The sequence below is a fragment of the Myxocyprinus asiaticus genome, chromosome 9, assembly GCF_019703515.2.
Source record: "Myxocyprinus asiaticus isolate MX2 ecotype Aquarium Trade chromosome 9, UBuf_Myxa_2, whole genome shotgun sequence".
Taxonomy (NCBI): domain Eukaryota; kingdom Metazoa; phylum Chordata; class Actinopteri; order Cypriniformes; family Catostomidae; genus Myxocyprinus; species Myxocyprinus asiaticus.
In genome coordinates this window covers 3,851,233-3,872,037 of record NC_059352.1, presented here as the reverse complement: position 1 = coordinate 3,872,037, position 20,805 = coordinate 3,851,233, and the positions used below count along the sequence as shown (strand labels likewise).

General features: G+C 37.9%; 1 protein-coding gene across 3 annotated transcripts in view; it reads right to left on the bottom strand.

Annotated features, from left to right (window-relative positions):
• Positions 1 to 694: 694 nt before the first annotated feature.
• LOC127446007 (mRNA (2'-O-methyladenosine-N(6)-)-methyltransferase) overlaps positions 695 to 20,805 on the bottom strand; it is a 35,158-nt gene continuing 15,047 nt past the window's right edge. For all 3 annotated transcript variants that reach the window (XM_051706594.1, XM_051706596.1, XM_051706595.1), the window contains exons 6-16: positions 19,130 to 19,284; positions 14,962 to 15,109; positions 14,778 to 14,861; positions 14,443 to 14,542; positions 14,202 to 14,364; positions 9,962 to 10,137; positions 9,722 to 9,808; positions 9,406 to 9,590; positions 6,860 to 6,953; positions 6,524 to 6,699; positions 695 to 5,096 (exon numbers count right to left, since the gene is read on the bottom strand). In XM_051706594.1, coding sequence (XP_051562554.1) covers positions 4,829 to 5,096; positions 6,524 to 6,699; positions 6,860 to 6,953; positions 9,406 to 9,590; positions 9,722 to 9,808; positions 9,962 to 10,137; positions 14,202 to 14,364; positions 14,443 to 14,542; positions 14,778 to 14,861; positions 14,962 to 15,109; positions 19,130 to 19,284 — 1,636 coding nt within the window. In that variant the 3' untranslated portion in view covers positions 695 to 4,828. The remainder of the gene's footprint in view (positions 5,097 to 6,523; positions 6,700 to 6,859; positions 6,954 to 9,405; positions 9,591 to 9,721; positions 9,809 to 9,961; positions 10,138 to 14,201; positions 14,365 to 14,442; positions 14,543 to 14,777; positions 14,862 to 14,961; positions 15,110 to 19,129; positions 19,285 to 20,805) is intronic.

Here is a 20,805-nt window from a genome sequence, read left to right as displayed (position 1 = left end):
TTGTGACTTTATAGCTCGTAATTGAGACGATTTCTCGCTATTGTGACTATATGTGACTGTCGCAATTGCGATGTTATTTCTTGCAATTGTTTTTTTCTCGCAATTGAAACAATTTCTCACTATTGTGACTTCATATATGATTTCGCAATTGTGACAATTTCTTGCAATTTTGACTTTCAATTACAAACTGTTACGTTATTTCACACAATTGAGACAATTTCTCACAATTGTGACTGTTACTTCGCAATTGCTACGTTATTTCTTGCAATTTTGACTCTCAATTGTGACTTTATAGCTCACAATTGAGACGGTTTCTGGTAATTGAGACTTTATATGTGACTGTCGCAATTGTGACTTTCTTGCAATTGCAACATTATTTCTTACAAGTGAGACCATTTATCGCAATTGTGACTATTTCTGGTAATTGAGACTTTATTTTTCGCAACTGAGACTATTTTTCGCAATTGTGACTTTCTCGCAGTTTTGATTATTTTTCGTAATTGAGACCATTTCTTGCTATTGTTAGTTTATATGCGACTTTGTCGTAATTTTATTTCTTGCAATTGGTAGATAAAAAGTTAGAATTATCTTTTTTATTCTATTATTTTGAGGCAGGATCCGGCCTCCAATCAGCTATATTGTAGAGAGATTTACAAAAAAAATCCAAATAATAAAAATGGCAAAAATGCTCCATGGTTTCAATATTTTACTGAGAGCTTTTCTTATTGAGGAAAATCTTTATACCACTTCAGGTGATGAGAAATGCCACAACACTGATAATATACAGGTAGAGGAAACAAATGATATAAGCACATACATATTTACATTCACTGAATCTTTGTCTTTATCAGAATAAGATAACAGGGGAGACATTCATGGCATTTTAGAGGACATAAGAATAAACAAACGCAATGGCGACCAAATATAAATCAATCAACATGACTGATAAATGCAAATCGGGTAAAAGCCTAATATGGCAAAGCTTACAACTAATTTAACAATTACAGACCTGTACAATTTATCTTTTTTTTTGTACTAAAAATATCAGGTCATGCAAAATAAAAAAATCCAGATATATTTTTGTAAGAAAACAAAGAAAAAAATAATTATAAAAATAAACTTATGGACAAATGGATGTTTTTGCTGGTTACACCTTATGCATTACCGATGCAATCGTACACAATTCTATTTTAAGATACAAGATATATTCCTCCTCTTTTCATAACACTTTGGTTTAGTTTAAAACAACTTCTATTTCATAAATTCTGTAATTCATAAGCAGTTATTCAGAACCAAAAGGTTAAATTAAAACAAATAAAAAAGCATGGAGAAAAAGACTTCTTTTCAAATAAACTCAATAGCCGTGTAGAAAAACAACAAACATCATACCCACGTTTTGTACAACATCTACAGTTTTGCTGGTGACAGAAAACACTCTATAGGATTAAGAAATCCAAGTGCCTGATGCTCAAACTAATAGCAATGTGTGATTTTTAAAATGGCATGCCGAGTGAGTCAAACCACTGGTTTTAAACTTAATATCAAAGCCATTTCCTAGTCTTTGCTCAAAGGGGAAAAAAAAAAAAAAAAAAAAAAATCTATATTTATATACAGACAGAAGTGACAGGGTTTAATATAGAGATAGTATACATTACGAATTTCTACATGCGTATAAGCATGGCAAAAAATCCACCATTGTACTGGAACTAATTGCAACATTTAAAGCCCAATTGTAGTGAAAAATTAAAAAAATTAATAATTCTAGAAGATTAGCAGAAATAGTTTGACACCTGCTTTTCTTTTTTCCTTTTTTAAAATGTACATTCAAAATGCTGCCCAGTGATACAATTTAATCTCACTCGAAATGTTAACAAATTTGTATGATTAGAATACAACACCAAAACTCAACTTTGAAAGCACTTTTCACATATATGAAACCGTGAAATCAAGGCAATAACAACCAATTTTAAAAATGGTCTTCGCTCTCAACTTGTAAAACACCTGAAACGAGAAGTAGACAAGCGGGAGAAAAAATGAGGGGCGTATGCCATTTTTAGGAGCCAATTTGTTCGATAAAACATCAATGATGAAAGAATGTTTTTATAACCATAAATTTTAACTGAGCTAAACACATCTCAGTTCAGTTTACTAAGTGAGACTTTTCGTTTTCCTCTTGCTAGACCTAAATGCTACAATTAATGTGACCCAAAATGCCACAGTATGACTTAAAGGTTTACACAGGCATGTAATGTAGAGAAAAGAATGCAATAAAGGTATAAAATCCCTACAGATCAACCATTTTAAATTTGCTATTGAATTTTGTATAATATAAAAAAAAAGAAAAGTAAAAATGACCTCCTTTTACTCTATGACTACGCAGGTAGGTTGAAACTAGATTATAAATATTTTCCGATTTTGTTACTTTCCTTTTTATTATTTCATCTATTTTTCATCATTAAAAGAAAACAAAAAAAAAACGACTTAACATGAACTCTCAAGTTGATGAACCCCATGATGGCCGTTCTCTAAAACGAATAGGTAAAACAGGAAACAACTAATGCTTCAAGAAGCCCTAACTACTAATGTATGTCATAATAAAGGCTTTTACACATAGCTGCCTGATCACTGATCGTCTCCTCACACCGAATCATCTAAAAAAAAAAAAAACAATATGCAAGTCGCTGACCCTCGACATTTGTGCGTCAACTCTTTAACAGCATCATAATCCTGCCAGTGACAAAAGCACAGCGTTACAGGGTGAATCTCACGAAACCTGTTGAAAAGATGTCCGGGTCATGTTTCACAAAATAAAGAATTTAAAGAAAAAAAAATTATAATAAATTAGCTTAAAGAAAATGAAGCAAAATTTCAAGAATTTTTTTTTCTCATTATTTTCATGACAAGCACATTCCTCCAAAAACATTGAATTAATTTTTTTTTTTTTTTTTATATAAACATGAGTGTCAAAAGTGTCCAGACACATTACAGTAATAAGAATTTCATGGGAAAATATTAAATTTCTATATGCTTAGTTGTCAAAAAATAAAACAATAACGCCAATGTCAAAAATCTTAAAGGTCCTAAAAATTCATTTTAAGCAATAAATAAGTTTTATGTATACTAGTTATTTTTAATAACATTGTCACTACTGTAAATATATATATATATATATATATATATATATATACACACACACACACACACACACACACACACACACACACACATACAAAAAAATTAAATGAAAAAATAAATGGTATTAATAAAAAATACACAACATTATAGTATTTGTTATACTGCCTTTAAAAGGTGCACTCGGCCATTTCTGAGAAACACTGTTGATATTCGAACACAACTCCCAAAACAAACACACTCCTCCCTTCAGTGCTCCATTGGAAGCTCCGCCCTTGACTTATCATAATCCTTCTTTTTTGGTTTATATTCATCTGACCTTTTTCTCTTGGTCTGTTTCTCAGCCATTTGTCCTCCTTGGAGTTTGCATCAGCTGTCACTCTTCTAATGAATTTCCCCCCTCGTTCTGCCCCCACCTCCCATCCTGTGCACGCGTAAGAAACACCCCCCGTTGCTGATTGGCTGGAGTAGTGTTGTGTGGATCGTCCGATCCACTTTGTTTTTGTCCCATTTACAGAGCCAGGGCTGTGTACAAATACTAGATTTTTTTCAGCCCACCCACAGAACAGACAGCTAGCAGACTGAGAGGAGATATTTGCAGAATTTGACAAAAAGTGTATTGGATTCGAATTACTGAGTGCACCTTTAAATTATGCATTAATGTATGCTGACTTTACTGTAATACAGTAAACAATTATCTAATGAAAATCACAATTAAAAATAATGGGAATTACAAATAAACTCAAAGTGTAACACACACACACATATATATATATATATATATAATTTTTTTAAAAACAAACGTGTTAATGGTCAAACATCTTGCAAAACATGTTCAGACAGAATGCGGTAATAAGAATTGAATGAGAAAATATAACATTTATATGTGCTTAATTGTCACACAAAAAATGCCACAATGTAAAAAATCTTAAAGGTCCTAATAATTAATTTTGTTTAAGCAATAAATATGTTTTATGTAAATATAAGTTATTTTTGACAACTTATTGTCACTACTGTAATGAAAAAAAGAAATGGTATTAATAAAAAATACACATCATGATAGTATTTTTATACTGCCTTTATGCATTAATGTGTGCTGACTTTACTGTAACAGAGTAAAAAAGAATCTAATAAAAATCAGCATTGAAAATAATGGGAATTATGAGTAAACTAAAAGTGAAGCTTTTTTTCTTTTAAATTGTTAATGTGTCGTCTCGCAAAACATTCCCAGACGGATTTCGGTACATAGGAAATGTTGTGCGGAAATGTTCCTAATTGTCTAAAAAAAAAATACAAAAATCTTAAAGGCCCTAAAATTCATTTTCTGCAAGTTTTTTGTATACAAGTTCTATATGATGTTTTCATGAGATTCACCCTAAAAAGGCCAAAACAACAATAAGAAATGTATAATTGTATAGCTACATTTACCAGCTCTTAAAAAGACAACAACAAAAGAGTGAACAAATTTTCAATACATTGATATAAAACCCAACAATTTTGATAACATAAGAACCTAACACATTAAATAATAGATGTGGAAGAAAGCAAACATATATGGATATTTCTTCTCCTCACAGAAATATTTATTTGCCCAGTGCCAATCGAAAGCCAACAGCGCAATATTATACCTCTCATACAATCATAGACTCTTTCCCTTGAACATACATACACATCGCCACACGCCCAGCGCCGCGGTCTAAATGTTTGTTGTGTCCGGTGCAGTCTTGTCAACAGGACTGCTGTTGTCTTGACTCCTAGTGGAGCGTTCCTGGCCCGGTTTGGAGTCTTTGTCTCCGGTACTGGTGGAAGAGGGTCCGGGTGAAGGTAAAGAACGCCCGGAGACCTTATAAGCCGCCAGGAACTCTTGGATTCTCTCTGTGGTGGGCTCCCATTTGGCAAAGCCAGCATTATTTTGCAGGAAAATGACTGCCGTTCCATGGATAGCCTTGTAGTACATTTCTTCTCTGAGAGATCCAAAGAGGAAACAGATATCACATATAGCTGCAAGCAGCAATTACAGGGCCAAGCACACCAATGGCAAACATTTAGACTGAATACAGAATTCCAGTGATGATTTTTAGCAGAGTGGTGAAATAAGATATTCGTTTTATTACTTATAGTGTTATACAAATGCTTTTAACTTTTGACCTATAGATGGCGTTGTCACCAAATTGAGACGGTATTGTTAGGTCGTCACAATGCCATATATGAAGTTATGTAAACACACCAAAGCATTCAAGAGATACAGCCGCAGATCCTTATTGGCATCTTGCCATTAAATTCGTTGATACATTACACGAGAATCGTTCAGTCTATCCAAAAGCATTTCATAACTTTTTGTCATGAGTGTCTCTAGATGATACATGCAAAATTTCGTGCAAATCGGACTTACGGTCTAGGAGGAGTTCGAATAAGTAGATTTTTAATTAAATTCAAAATGGCGGACAGGAAATATGGCCGAACATGGCAAATTTGGCATGACCCAAGGAAGGCAACAACACAAGTCTCATTACAATAGGCCAAATTAATCAAAAGTTAGAAGCATTTCTTTGTATCTTTTGACGACTAGGTGGCGCTGTACCCAAACTTTGAGTACCTTCAGGACATGGCCCCAATGACACATACCAAATTTTGAAATTCTAAGTTGCTGATATGCCAACATGGCCGAAAGGAAAATCGGGTACTAATCGACTCGGTATATCCAAAAGGAATCTAAAGAGACCATGATTTTAGGCCAAACTATTCATAAGTTATAAGCAAAAATAGCAATTTTCATATTTCTTGACCACTAGGTGGCACCGTGCCAAAACAGTGCCGGTACCCTCAGGTGATGCTTGTGATGACATATACACCAAGTTTGATGTCAATACGCTAAAGCGTTGCAAAGATACACGTCACGTCCATTGTGGCGTGCTCGTCGTCAAATTCGTTGATGCGGTGCAAGAGAACAGTTTGGTTTATCATCATGAATTCCACTAGTTTTAGTCATGAGTGTCTCTAGATCATATGTGCCAAATTTCATGCAAATTGGACATACGGCCTAAGAGGAGTTCGAAAAAGTAGGTTTTAAAAATTCGAAATGGCGGAAAATGGAGTGGGCGGAGATAAAAACGAGTACAAAAACTTTCTTGAATATACATAAATGGAATCTTCACTTTTATTTAATTGAAAAGACCAGCATGGAGGTTCTGCTAAACATCCCCTTTTGTGTTACACATAAAGTAATTCGGGTTTGGAATGACAGAAGTGCACGTAAATTCACTGGCGTGTGAACTACTGCAAAAGCGTTTCTGGATCAATGTTTTTTTTCCTAGCAGTAAACAAGGAACTAAAACCGCCAAAACAACTAATCTTTTGACTGCTGAGAATGCTGGTCTTGTGTGCGACTGACCTTTTGCAGATGTGCTGCGAGCCGCTGCGGTACTCATGCTCAAATGCCGGCACGTTCATCTGGTGCCTGCGGAAGCGACTGGCCTCCATCCGCGTCAGAGCTGGAGTTGGGGGGTCACGCCACTCTGGCACGAAGATGATGAAGGACAGAGGCTCACTGGAGTGTTCCAGGAGTTCCTGAGAAACATGGACACAAACCAGACAAATTTAGTGATATTTAGTGTAAAAGCACACATTTGAGACAGTAATGCCACACTCTCTTCAGAAAACTCAATGCTCCAGAATGAGTTGAACTTCATATGCAGTTCACAAAAGCATGACATCAAAAGTCACTCACCTCAAAGTGTGTCACCATGGCATCCATGAACTCCTCACAGAATGGAGGGTTTGCCTCAAATGAGCCACTGGCTGGAGAGAAGCTGAGAAATGGCCTGTGAAGACAAACTGGTGATGTCACTAGCGTTCATGAAATGTAGCAATAGCTACATGATTAAAGGCACTAATGTTTCCTCTTGAGGAAAGTAACGTAGCTCATTAGCCTAAATGTAGACTGTTTACAATTGCCAAGCAACTTGCTGCATTTTTAGAGAATTCAACTGATGTGCAGTAACAGGTGTGCGTACATCGACCTTCCAAAAAACCTACTGTGGCTGTATCATGGTACAAAATGGTTGCAAATACTTAAACTAGGGCTGTCAACTCAATATAATACATAATTATACATTTAATATATATTATAAATATAATAATCCACATAATAAAATGCACTACAATATTGTGGTAGACGAGCAAAGTATTGATAAGAAATGACAAAAAGTGGCTTTAGAAGGCAATATATTGTTTATTTCCATATAACTGAACATAAGGCCATTTTGCAATTGAATTAGTCAATCTGTTTGAGGGCTTTTCTAAGGACACGTCAATGTACACATTCGTCAGACAGATGTTTTTGGAGCTTCTCACTTTGGTTGCGTTACGTCATAAACACAGTGTTTTTAGGTCGCTGTGTCAAGTTAAATGTAGTTTGAAACTTAGGAAAACACGCCTTGGGATCCCTGCATTCAGAATTGCCGTCCAGCAGTTTATGAATGCAAAAACGCATCCTCGTCTTGTGCTGTCACTAGTGTCAAACAAGCCTAAGGCTGTCTCGTTTGGAAGGCTGCATCCTCCGGAGGTCGCATTTGTCGGCCGCATACGTCATCGAAGCTGTCTCGTTTCGTAAAAGCGAGCAGGACACTTCGAATGCAGCCTTCGAATGCGACCTTCTTTCACGGGAATTCGGAGGATGCATGAAGTGTGTCCTTCGTGGGCACTCACAACCCACAATTCTTTGCTTCAACGGAAATGTCTAAAATAAATAACGCCAATTTACCCGTAAATATGATGTTCAAACGCAAGTAATGTTAATTCCCAAGGTGAAGTACCTCAGTAGATGGGTGCCGGGTATATAATATGTATAATTATATTAATATATAATTAAAATAAAGTATTATAGACTAAAAGTACACCTGTAAAATCTATTTTCTTTTCTCTCTAAATCATTATAACTCTCCTAAAATGTACATCATACATTCCCATCCAGAGGGACTTTGTTCCCTTCTCACTCAAAGTGCTGGCGCTTGTTAAAGAGTGGCGTGCTGTCATAGCAACCATGTTACGTTCCGTTTCCATTCGTCCTACGAAGGCCGTCTCGTTTAAATGAGACTTGTTTAAAGGAGGACACTCAGTATACTGCAGCCTTCAAATGACGTGACCTCCGGAGGACGCATCCTTCCAAACGAGACACAGCCTATGTGTGGTTTGTTGTATGTATAAGCTGCTCGTTGCATATACAGCTGGAGTTCTGCTTACTGCCCCCTGCTGAAAACAGGTGGTACTTCAAGCTTGAATTGAATATGCCTTATTATGATCGAGGACGAGGACACGCTTAATTCAGTAAATTTTTGACGTTTTTTTTTTAATAAAATTAAAATCACACTAAATTAATGTGTTAAATCGACAGCCCTAAAAAAAAAACATTGTATTACTATAGTAAAAAAAACAAAAAACATGATAAATTCATGGTACTTTTTGGTGCTTTCTGGTAGGGCTGGGCGATATATTGAATATTCATGATATAATTGCATTGATATTGCTGACGATATCAAATTAAGCAATATCGTGAATATCGCGCTGATTCTTCATGGCTGCACAATTAATCAAAATAACATAAAAATGGCGATATGGCAATATGTGACGAGTAAATTACAAAAGGCTTTGATTAAAAACAGATAAACATGGTCTGTGTCGCTTCAGAATAAGCGGGTGACGCGCTGTCCTGTACATGCACGGGGCTTGTATGTTTTTAGTGCGTTTTTTGAGCAGTTCACATGCATTTTTAAAGGTAAGCAGATTCAAGCATACAAGTTATTATTACAAAACTGCACTTTCAGTGTCAAAATAAAAGCTCCAGGTGAAGGTGCAGTAAACAAGACAGAAATATATAACTTTTATATAAAACAAATCTAATCCTTAAAATAATAGCGATAATTCAGTAATATATTAGAATAATAAACTTGAATATGGCTGTTTGGATTCACACTGGTTAATCTAATTTAAAAAAAATTACTTTTGAGCCATTTCAGAGCAAATATATAATTATCAAGATATATACTGAATATTGTCAATAGGCTGAAAAATATCAAGACATAATTGTGGTAGCCATTTCGCCCAGCCCTACTTTCTGGCTTTAACAACAGCTTTGAATGTGCCTTGGAACTATTCGTTTTTACAAAATAATTAGAAACTTTTGACATTTTAATTATCTAATTCTTTGTGATTTCACAACAAAAATAGGCAACAATCAAGTTATAATATTACAAAAATAGCTTTAAACAAATATACCCTCGAGATCCAAAGAAGCCATCAGTATCTGCAAAAGCGGAGCAAAACTGCTTGAAATAGCAGTTGAGAGGAGAGGCGAAGCACTCAAACGTCACTCCAAACTGTTTATTAAGAGCCTCGAAAACCGGAACGGGCAGCGCCCCTTGTAGACCAGACCCCTCATTCACACCAGAACCAAACATCACCTGAAATTCACAGAGAAACATGATATGACCATGACGCACAATCAATGCTGATGCAAAACTGATTACAAATGATCAAACAATAATTTGTCATCAAATTAAGAACAATCCACAGATGCTCATTTTAAAACTACCTGGTATCTTTTGACAAGGCACCACACACGAGACAGAAACTTTTCGAACCTTAGGTCATCAATACAGCTATATCGATATAGAAGCTCCTGAGAGAGAAATGACAAATAAAATATAATCCAACCATATGAAGATTAAATCCATAAATCGACATGATGGAATTATCTGTATGATATCGTGAGGGTCAGGGAAATTAATTAATCTGTTGTAAGGCTTGTTGGATTGTGTTTAAGTGTACACACCAGTTTGTTGAAATGAGCGCGGTTGACCTTCACCATTTCTCCTTTATATCGCAGGCAGGCGATGTCGTTCTCGAAGTGCAGCTCCACGCGGGGTTGAGGAGGGGACGGCACGGACAGTCTGACGGGATAACAATACACCAACCGGTCCTGAACGTCTTTCGCCTCTGTGCCGTCCACTAGAACACAAGGACAATGTTACTCAAAGTGCCTCTGAATTACTTCAATCTGGTGTACAATAGAGGGATAGTTTCAAGAAAACAGACTGCACATCTGACAAAATTAGCAGCTTTTAACCCTCCTATTCTGATCAAGAAGGGCCGCTTTACTGTTTGCGGTCATAATTTTGGATTTTCTCCCCAATTTGGAATGCCAAATTCCCAATGCACTCTAGGTATTCGTGGTGGCGTAGTGTCTCGCCTCAATCCGGGTGGCGGAGGACGAATCTCAGTTGCCTCCGCGTCTGAGACCGTCAATCTGCGCATTTTATCACGTGGCTTGTTGAGCGCGTTACCGTGTAGACGTAGCGCGTGTGGAAGCTTCATGCTATTCTCCATGGCATCCACGCACAACTCGCCACACGCCCCACCGAGAGCTAGAACCACATTATGGTGACCATGAGGAGGTTAACCCAACGTGACTCTGCCCACCCTAGCAACCAGACCAACTGGTTGCTTAGGAAGCCTGACTGGAGTCACTTAGCACGTCCTGGTTTCGAACTTGCGACTCCAGGTGTGGTTGTCAGCGTCTTTACTTGCTGAGCTATGCAGGCCCCCAATAGTGACCTAAATATTGATATCGCATCGCCAGTTACCTTGTGATTCCCTCCCCTACATGTTATACAGTCTCGAACCTTAATTTCTGTGTGTTTGTTCTGCATTGTGGCTGATTTATAGATTGTATTTGACAAATCCAAAAAAAGAAAATATGCTCTGGTTTTTTTTTCTGTCTTTCTCATTCATTTCCTATGGCCAGTCAATTTTGACCACAAACAGTGTTGCTTTTTTTTTTTTTTTCTTTATGACTAAGACTTATCAAGTCCAATTTTTCATTTTTTTATATGTTCAGATGGTAAATGGAGGAAAAGTCACCAAGTCTTGTACCGTTCAGATAAAGGAAACCATTTTTATTACATCGGAAAAATGTATTTTGGCAAAAAATGACCGAACAATATAGGAAGGTTCAAGTCCACATGAATCGGGGGTTCGAACCCCATTTCACTTCCATAATGTGATGTAATTCTGATTGAAACAAAATATTAAATCAAGAAAAAAATATATTTTATCCAACAGGATTAGATCATGTAAAGGGTGCTTTATACACTCACTGAGCACTTGTACACCTACATATTAATGCGATTATCTAATCAGCCAATCAGTGTGGCAGCAGTGCAATACATAAAATCATGCAGATATGGGTCAGAAGCTTCAGTTAATGTTCACATCAACCATCAGAATAGGGATGCCTTGTTGATGAGAGAGGTCAACGGAGAATGGCCAGACTGGTTCGAGCTGACAGAAAGGCTACGGTAACTCAGATAACCACTCTGTAAAATTGTAGTGAGCAGAATAGCAACTCAGAATGCACAACATGTCAAACATTGAGGCGGATGGGCTACAACAGCAGAAGACCACATCAGGCACTTTATAAGGACCACAGTGTTCCTAATGAAGTGCTCAGTGACTGTATATCAGAATGGAACCAGACCTGAATAGGCCCTTTCCCACCTACAGTCCTGGTACTTTTCCTTTAGTAACTTTCTAGATGAAAGCTCATACGAGGAATGGAACACCCGAGGAGACTTTCCCCTGTTGCATTCGCATAGTTACCACTGTAGTGACTTCATCTAGTATCGATGCCGGGATCGGAGTTACACTTTTGTTAGGGCTGTTTTACGTGAGCTTTGGCTGCATCCGAAAAGGTAGGCAGCTGCCTAATCAGTTAATGATTTAAATGACAGAGTTTTTAGATAAACTGAACTCTAAAGGAAACTGGTCTCTGAACAGTTTAAAAAGCACCTTACTACCTCCTTATACAGCCCCCTGAAGGCAGCATTTTCCCATTTTCGGACGCAGTCTGTGTCTTCATGTTACAGTTTAAACTGGGCACGAGAGTTGTGCGTGTGGAGCTATGTGCTGCAGCCACAGTGAGAGGAGAGGGGAGGCGGTCAGACTACCATGCAGCACATGCTAAATTTAGTGGACAACATGCTGAAAATGCATTATAAACCTATTTATCAACTCTATCTTTTACAGTAAAGGCTTTTATGACTCAAATTACTGTACTGAAATACTCACTCATTGACTTGATATGTCTTTATGCAAGTTACCACACAGTAACTGAACACAATACTACCCTCACGTAAATTAGATTTCATGACAGTTTACAGTAATATAGAGGAAAAATTCGATGTAGTAATCCAGAAATCACTTTATTTTCTGTATGGTCACACAGTACAAACAGTACAGATGCGAATGAAAGCGTTTCTCCCGATGAAGTCACACACGTGTGAAACGGATGATCCTCTTTGTATAATTTGTTGGTTTATTTGATTTCTGTTAAGGAAATTGTAAAATCCTCTGAGTAGCAGGCTAGTGGCTAGTTGTTTACTAATGGCAGATGTGGACTCCTCTCCTATCTCAATCCTTTATGTGTCATAGGTTTTTGACCAATCACAGGCTGCAGTCTCCCACAGTTCCTATACACCCCCAAAGTACCTACTCCAGAGTGGGAGCCAAAAATCTCCCTAAAACGGTTGCGAGGAACTATAGTTCCTTAGGTGCGAATGCGACGAAAGCTACTAGTCCTGGGGAAAAGTACCTAAAACAGGCTTTAGTACCTGCAATGGGAAAGGGCCTAATGTGAGTTTGCTAAAACAATGTCTAAATAGCTACACTATATTGCCAAAGGTATTCGCTCATCTGCCTTTAGACGCATATGAACTTCAGTGACATCCCATTCTTAATCCATTGGGTTTAATATGACGTCGGCCCACCCTTTGCAGCTATAACAGCTTCAACTCTTCTGGGAAGGCTTTCCACAAGGTTTAGGAGTGTGTTTATGGGAATTTTTGACCATTCTTCCAGAAGCGCATTTGTGAGGTCAGACACTGATGTTGGACGAGAAGGCCTGGCTCGCAGTCTTCGCTCCAATTCATCCCAAAGGTGCTCTATCGGGTTGAGGTCAGGACTCTGTGCAGGCCAGTCAAGTTCTTCCACACCAAACTCGCTCATCCATGTCTTTATGGACCTTGCTTTGTGCACTGGTGCGCAGTCATGTTGGAACAGGAAGGGGCCATCCCCAAACTGTTCCCACAAAGTTGGGAGCATGGAATTGTCCAAAATCTCTTGGTATGCTGAAGCATTCAGAGTTCCTTTCACTGGAACTAAGGGGCCAAGCCCAGCTCCTGAAAAACAACCCCACACCATAATCCCTCCTCCACCAAACTTTACAGTTGGCACAATGCAGTCAGACAAGTACCGTTCTCCTGGCAACTGCCAAACCCAGACTCGTCCATCAGATTGCCAGATGGAGAAGCGTGATTCGTCACTCCAGAGAATGCGTCTCCACTGCTCTAGAGTCCAGTGGCGGCGTGCTTTACACCACTGCATCCGACGCTTTGCATTGCACTTGGTGATGTATGGCTTGGATGCAGCTGCTCGGCCATGGAAACCCATTCCATGAAGCTCTCTACGCACTGTTCTTGAGCTAATCTGAAGGCCACATGAACTTTGGAGGTCTGTAGCGATTGACTCTGCAGAAAGTTGGCGACCTCTGCGCACTATGCGCCTCAGCATCCGCTGACCCCGCTCTGTCATTTTACGTGGCCTACCACTTCGTGGCTGAGTTGCTGTCATTCCCAATCGCTTCCACTTTGTTATAATACCACTGACAGTTGACTGTGGAATATTTAGTAGCGAGGAAATTACACGACTGGACTTGTTGCACAGGTGGCATCCTATCACAGTACCACGCTGGAATTCACTGAGCTTCTGAGAGTGGCCCATTCTTTCACAAATGTTTGTAGAAGCAGTCTGCATGCCTAGGTGCTTCATTTTATACACCTGTGGCCATGAAAGTGATTGGAACACCTGAATTCAATTATTTGGATGGGTGAGCGAATACTTTTGGCAATATAGTGTATCTGGATATTGGTTAACATTTAACAACAGGTCTTAAAGTCAGCTGAAAAGTAAATTGTAGAATTTTAGCTTTTCTAACATCTCCAAAGAGGCGGTCCTACCAGAGATGTTGCAGTCTTTAAGAAGAGTGAGGTGAATTTGGCGGATTCTGCGCACATATTCTGCAGAGATGTGATAGATCTTTGAACAGATGCCTTCAACGGAATCCTTCGCCACACTTGTGACGTGAGGGCCACACTGCTTCCGCAAGTGCTCGAGTCGATCCTAAAAAGAGCAAAAAGAGTTAAGATAGCACACAGATGTGAAGGGTACATGATAACATAAGAGACATTGAGTGTGTACCATGTAGTCCTCTTTGCTGGCAGAGTGGTCTCGTCTCAGCCAGTTCATGGTGTCCTCAACGTTCCATTTGACCACCTTTCGACAATCAGGAGTTGCGTTTCTGTGGGAACACAGCGTTCAACATGAAACAGCATTCACAACCCGGTAGTGTGATGCATTTCCGAAAAAAACTATTTTCCGACCAAGGTGACCTCAACCAAAGAGAGTAGTTTTTCGGCCAACATTCTGAGGAAAGATTACATTTTTTTAAATCAGATCATGAGCATGTATTTAGGGGTCAATTTTGATTCCATGTTGATTGGAAGTTCTTTGTAAAACTAAAAAGAATTAATTACCTGGAGTCTATCATTTTCTTTGCCGCCTCTGCATATCTGAACAAGAGTTTTCTGGCCTCTTCCTTATACTTGATGCGAGACAGCCTGTAGTTTGTAGAGAGGAAATTAGAAGATAATATCATAGAATCACTTGAAATATACAACTGGGACTTGATGGTTTTAAGGTACACAGATGTTATATGACCTGATTGGGATGTCGTTCATGATCTCTCGGAACATGGATGGGGAGATGACCGGGTCGCATTCACTGGGCAAGAGCGGATCACACCCTTTATCCACCACCTTCCTCTCCAAAAGCCAGCGGTTGAAGGATTCTCGCGGCGGCTCTATACCTAAAAACAGACAGTTAAGCGCTCAGATTCTGACACAAACACAATGACTGAGTTTCCTTGCTGTATATGATTGTTTGGTTTAATTGCAGGATAAATGCTAGAGATGACAGGTAATATTGTTTAACTTGTGGACGAGATGGCCTGAGGCTGCTGTCACTTAGGACAATGAGAAAAGCAGTGTGTATATTTTTTTAAATGATCTTTTTGAGACTTCCTAACAAATATAACATTCCCCGTCTCTGATGTCCTGTTAAACATTTAAAAGTCAGTTTTATCAAGACTATATAACATAAAACTATATTTTTTAATTTTTTTCTGAAGGAAATGTAAGTGGTGCTTTTGCATGAGACATAGCTCAGGTGCTTCCTTTAATGAAAGTCCATGTAAATTTTTCATGCGTTTTATCATCCGACAGGCCAAAAGTGTTAGTCAGATCACTTAGAAAAAATAATAGCAGGCCTCCGCTCAACACGCCACACGATTGGTGGGAATCATTCATATCTGTAGCACAAACAGTGCATGACAAGTACGCTCCAAATGTAATACTTAGGGTTAAAGGTTTGTTCAAATAATTAAAGGAATATTCCAGGTTCAATACAAGTTAAACTCAAACATTATTTGTGGCATAATGTTGATTACCCCTCATTTTCTTTGGAAAAAGGCAAAAATCAAGGTTTTACTGAGGCACTTACAATGGAAATCATTGGGGCAAATTCTTTGAGGGTTTAAAAGGCAGAAATGTGAAGCTTATAATTTTATAAAAGCACTTTATTTTGTTAACACTTGCGTATAATTTGAACTGTAAAGTTGTTTAAATGGTCGTTTTAAAGTCATTTTAGGGTTTACATGTTATGTTGTTGTGGCATCAAAGTTGTCAAAATTAACAATAACTTTACGCAGAAAAGGTTAGTGGTTTTATCACAATAAAATCATGTTAACACACATACTGTTCACGTCTTGTGGCTATACTTTTAAAACATTATGTGTGTCCCAAACCGCACACTCCTGCACTATTTGACGTCATTTTTAAGTGCAAGTAGTGCGAGTAGTACGTTTACACTGAAAATGCATTAAAAAAAAGTGTACTTTAAGTACCCGGATGATGCACATTTTCAACCGTCAAAACGGCGTGTGGAATGTTGGACACTTCATGCACTCAGCGCACGCGGCTTGCCGTACATAGCGGAAGAGGCGGAGTTACCGGCAGCGATGGTGATCTGGCAAAACTATTGTAAATTATGGAGAATATGACAACTAGCGAAACTTCTGAGAAGACTGCACTTTACAAAAGTGAGTTAAACGCTTTACGATCATACCATGCTGTGTAAATATGTAAATTATTTTTCTAATATATATATATATATATATATATATATATATATATATATATATATATATATATATATATATATATATATATATATATATATATATTTTAGATATTTGCTCTGTTTGACCGGAACAAAATGTGCCTTTTCATAAAAATTTCTAAATATCTAATTATTTAAAAAAAATTCACACACAGTCATGAAGGTTTAAAGGTGTCCACTCCATTTTATTTATTTTATACTCTGTATTATTTATTTATTGTCACATGATGACAGAATGGCTACCTGATTTGGAGGACAAAAGTTTTTAAAATATTAATAATATTTTAAAACAAACTTCTTTTACTGCTTATTCTTAAAAATAATATTACAAGAAATAAATAAGAAATAATAAAGATTATTCCCTCATAACTATCCATAACTACTTATGCCAATATTTATTTTTTCAAGAATTTCAGCTTTTAATGAGAAAAAAAATTCTCTGAATGGTTACAGCACTCGATAATTGATAATCGGAAGATTTTCCAGATGATAACCAACATACAATACTGTGCAAAAGTCTTAGGCACATAAGATGTTTAAAAAAAAAAAAAAACATTTGTCTTAAAATAGTTATTTATATCTTCAGCTTTAGTGTGTTACTAGGAAATATAAATTTTAGACTCCCAAACAGTCTTTTTGCAAATAGAATCAAATAGAAGAACAGGGAGCCCTGCAACAGATGTCAAGGCTCCCACAGAGCCCCCCACTGAACATCGTGTCAGTCTGAGAGTACATAAAGAGACAGAAGCAATTGAGACAGCCGAAATAGAAAGAAGAACTATGGTGAATTCTCCAAGAAGCTTGGAACATCCTATCTGCCAACAACCAAGAAAAACTGTGTCCAGGTATATCTAGGAGAACTGGTGCTGTTTTAAAGACAAAGGTGGTCACACCGAATATTGATTTAGCTTTTTTTTATGTTTACTGGACTTTGTATGACATTAAGTGATAAATGAAAACTATTTAAGGCATTATTTTTGAAGACATCCTCACTATGCAACATTTTTCACAAGTGCCTAAAACTTTTGCACAGTACTGCATATCGGGATTTTTTTCAGATATAATTAGGGCTGCTCATTGTACAATCGTCTTTGTCTCTTCAGACATATTTCTCAACACAACTTTACTAAAGTGTGAGTGGCAGGGTAAATTAAAGGGGGTTGCACACCGGACGCATCTGGCGGATGACAACGCGTTCTAAAATTAGAAACAATTATTTATTTTCAACAAAAGGTACAAACACACCGTCAAGGAGCCAACGCTCAGCGTCAACATTCTGAAGTGCCATGGAGCTCATCTGGCATAGTTTTCCATTAAATTTGACCCAAATAATTATCAGTGGACAAAGATCATGGGCGCCTGCAGGATTTAATCTGAGGGTACGCACAGAAATCTGCCTAATAAACCTTATATCTATGGGAGTTCGGGGGCATGCTCCCTGTGACATTACTTTTGCAAAAAAACAACAAAGCGTTCAATTCTGGTGACTTTGAGAGAAGCATTTTTTTTTCCTTTTCTCGAGTATGAGTAGCATCCATGTAACTGTTGGCTAAAACATTTGTTCCAGTAACCATTCAGAACAGAAGCTTTCTCGTGCTGAAAAGCAAAATGCACCACAATGAAATGAGCAGAAAGCAGGTGTCTCGAGACACGTTTTTATCAGTTCTTTTTAACTTGACACGGCTTTTAAAAATGCAGCGCTCCTATGAGAGGTGCTAAAACATAGTGAAATGTGACGCAGTTGTCAAAAGATGCAAAAAACACGTTCAGTTTGAACAGCCCCTTGTTCACATGACACAGCACTAGCTGAAGTTTCTTAAAGTTACTTCTCAAAAAGACAGCCTTTTGTTTCAGTTGACTGTAGGTACATTTACACTGTGTCCAGCGCTGTATTCGTAAATATCCCGATACTGTTTTACTGTGTGAGAAAATGTTTCAGTGAGAGAGCGCTCTGAACAAATTGTACTGAATCACGAATCGATTCAAATCGTTTTGCAAGCCCGTTTGGCCAATTCACTGAAAAGAACCGACTCAAAAGAATTATTCATTTGCAAATTGGGCATTGCTAGTTCTTTTGAAAAGCCAACAGAAATACGGGAGTTTCGCTAACCTGTGCGTCGAATGTGTGTGAGAGAGAGATACATGTTATATCGCCCTCTTGTGGCCTCCAACGCTATTACTCCAGACTGTTAAACAGAGGTGAGCTGAGTGAATGGGAAAGCATGCAAATTGGGCTTCTAATTTAAATGTCGGCTAATTTTAATATATCGATGCCTCAAATATATAGACAAAATAACGAGCCGATCAATAACTGATATATCTATATTCTATGACATCACTTATATATATCAAAATGACCTTGAACTCAGAAACTGAAAACATGTTCATCATAGCAGGTGTAGTCGAGTAATTGTTTTGTGTGAATTGCATTTTTAATGTGATTTTGAATAACTTTGCGTCACATCACTGATCCAAATACACCACTCAAATATTGTAATCACGTTTTGAGATATTTTAAAGAAATAGAACAGCACCAAGTAGGGACGAACTATAAAGTTATAGCAATAAAGCAGTGCTGCAGTTTCAATATTAGCAGGCTCCTTCTGGTAGCTTTGCACTCAAACATTTCAGGCTGTGGAGCTGGACGTACCCTCCCGCTGAGAGCACAGCTCATGGTAGTGCTGCCGTAGTTTGGTGGTTAGTTGAGCTCTCTGCAGTTCAATCTCAGGATGGGGTGGGAGATGGTCTGCTGGGGCTCGCTCTCGGATCACAGCGTTGGTCTGAATGTCCAGATCCCAGTACACTCTGCAACACAAACTCCAGTTATTCCAGGTCTACAGCTCGGCCACACATTTTAAATATGATACTTCACCCAACAAAATGAAAACTGGGTGATCTTTTACACATTCTCTAGTCATTCCAAACCTAGTCATACAAGAACTTTCAATTTTTTAATGAACTATCCATTTAATACCAGGTGTAGGGGCCTTGCCCTGGGACCGACACGTTTGAGACGAGGCCCCCCCGTACTGAGATGTAAGGTTGGTCATAAATAGGGCAGAAAAAATTAGTCAACGTTATTGACAATGTCGACAATAAAAAAAAATTGTCAACAAAAAATGTTCATTGTCTAATAGTCATTTGATCTCATTTAACGTAACATGAGATCACATTAAACTCTAATGATGACGCGTGAGAGCAGCACTGAAGATCACACCTGACTGAAGAGAGGAAGAATTACACAGCTCACAGTCCAGATGCACTCTAAACTTTCCAAACAGCTTCAGCTGATGTAGATCGCAAAGTATGAGGGAATTATAATGCAAAAATACAAAATAAGTAAATACAGAAGCACTCTCGTTGTGGAATAAGTGGAGCTGGAGCAAAACTTGCATGTTGAGTGTCTTTAAAGGAAACACCCCGGCGTTACATCTTTAATGCAGTTCTATTTCATGCGTTATCGCTTTATTAAAGTTCAAATAATACGGAAGCAGAATATGTAAATAACTACAAACTCCGAAACTGGCATTTCTCTGTGTGGTCAGCACCTCTCCTATGAGTTGCACGAATATCCCGATCTAAAGGGGGAGAGATTGAAACTGCACCCGGCTGATGCACACTCTGTCGTGGGGACGTTCGTCCCTCGAGCATGCACGCTTAATGCAGCTAGATTATAAAGTGATGGCTCACGACTTACTGAATCATAATATATGTTACTGTGCATTTTTTATCATGAAGAAAATTGGCAATACGCAGCTTTATTAATAAGAGAGAGTTTGTTTTTTAGTGAGTTAAAGATGGATTGAAGTGAACAGAAAGGTGAGAGAGGGTAGTCGTCGCCCTCCACACGCGCTACGTCTCCGTGGTAACATGCTCAACAAGCCACGTGATGTGTGGACTGATGGTCTCAGAAGCGGAGGCAACTGAGATTCGTCCTCCGCCACCCGGATTGGGGCGAGTCACTATGCCACCACGAGGACTTAGAGCACATTGGGAATTGGGCATTCCAAATTGGAAAAAAAAAAAAAAAAAAAAAAAAGATACATTCTCTTAAAGCAAGAGAAATCCATATAACTTACTGGGCATGTGACCTGATGTCACACCACCTGTTACATATTTACAAACATCTATAACACATCTTACATGACTTGTTTTTTGGAAATATGATTTTGTGTATTTTTATGAATGTTTGAATTTTCAAATCTACTGTATATAACTTCTTGGTCATGTGACCTAGTGATGTCAGACCACCTGTAATGCATTCACACACACCTGACACACATCTTACATGACTTGTATTTTAGAAATAATATTTTGTATATTTAT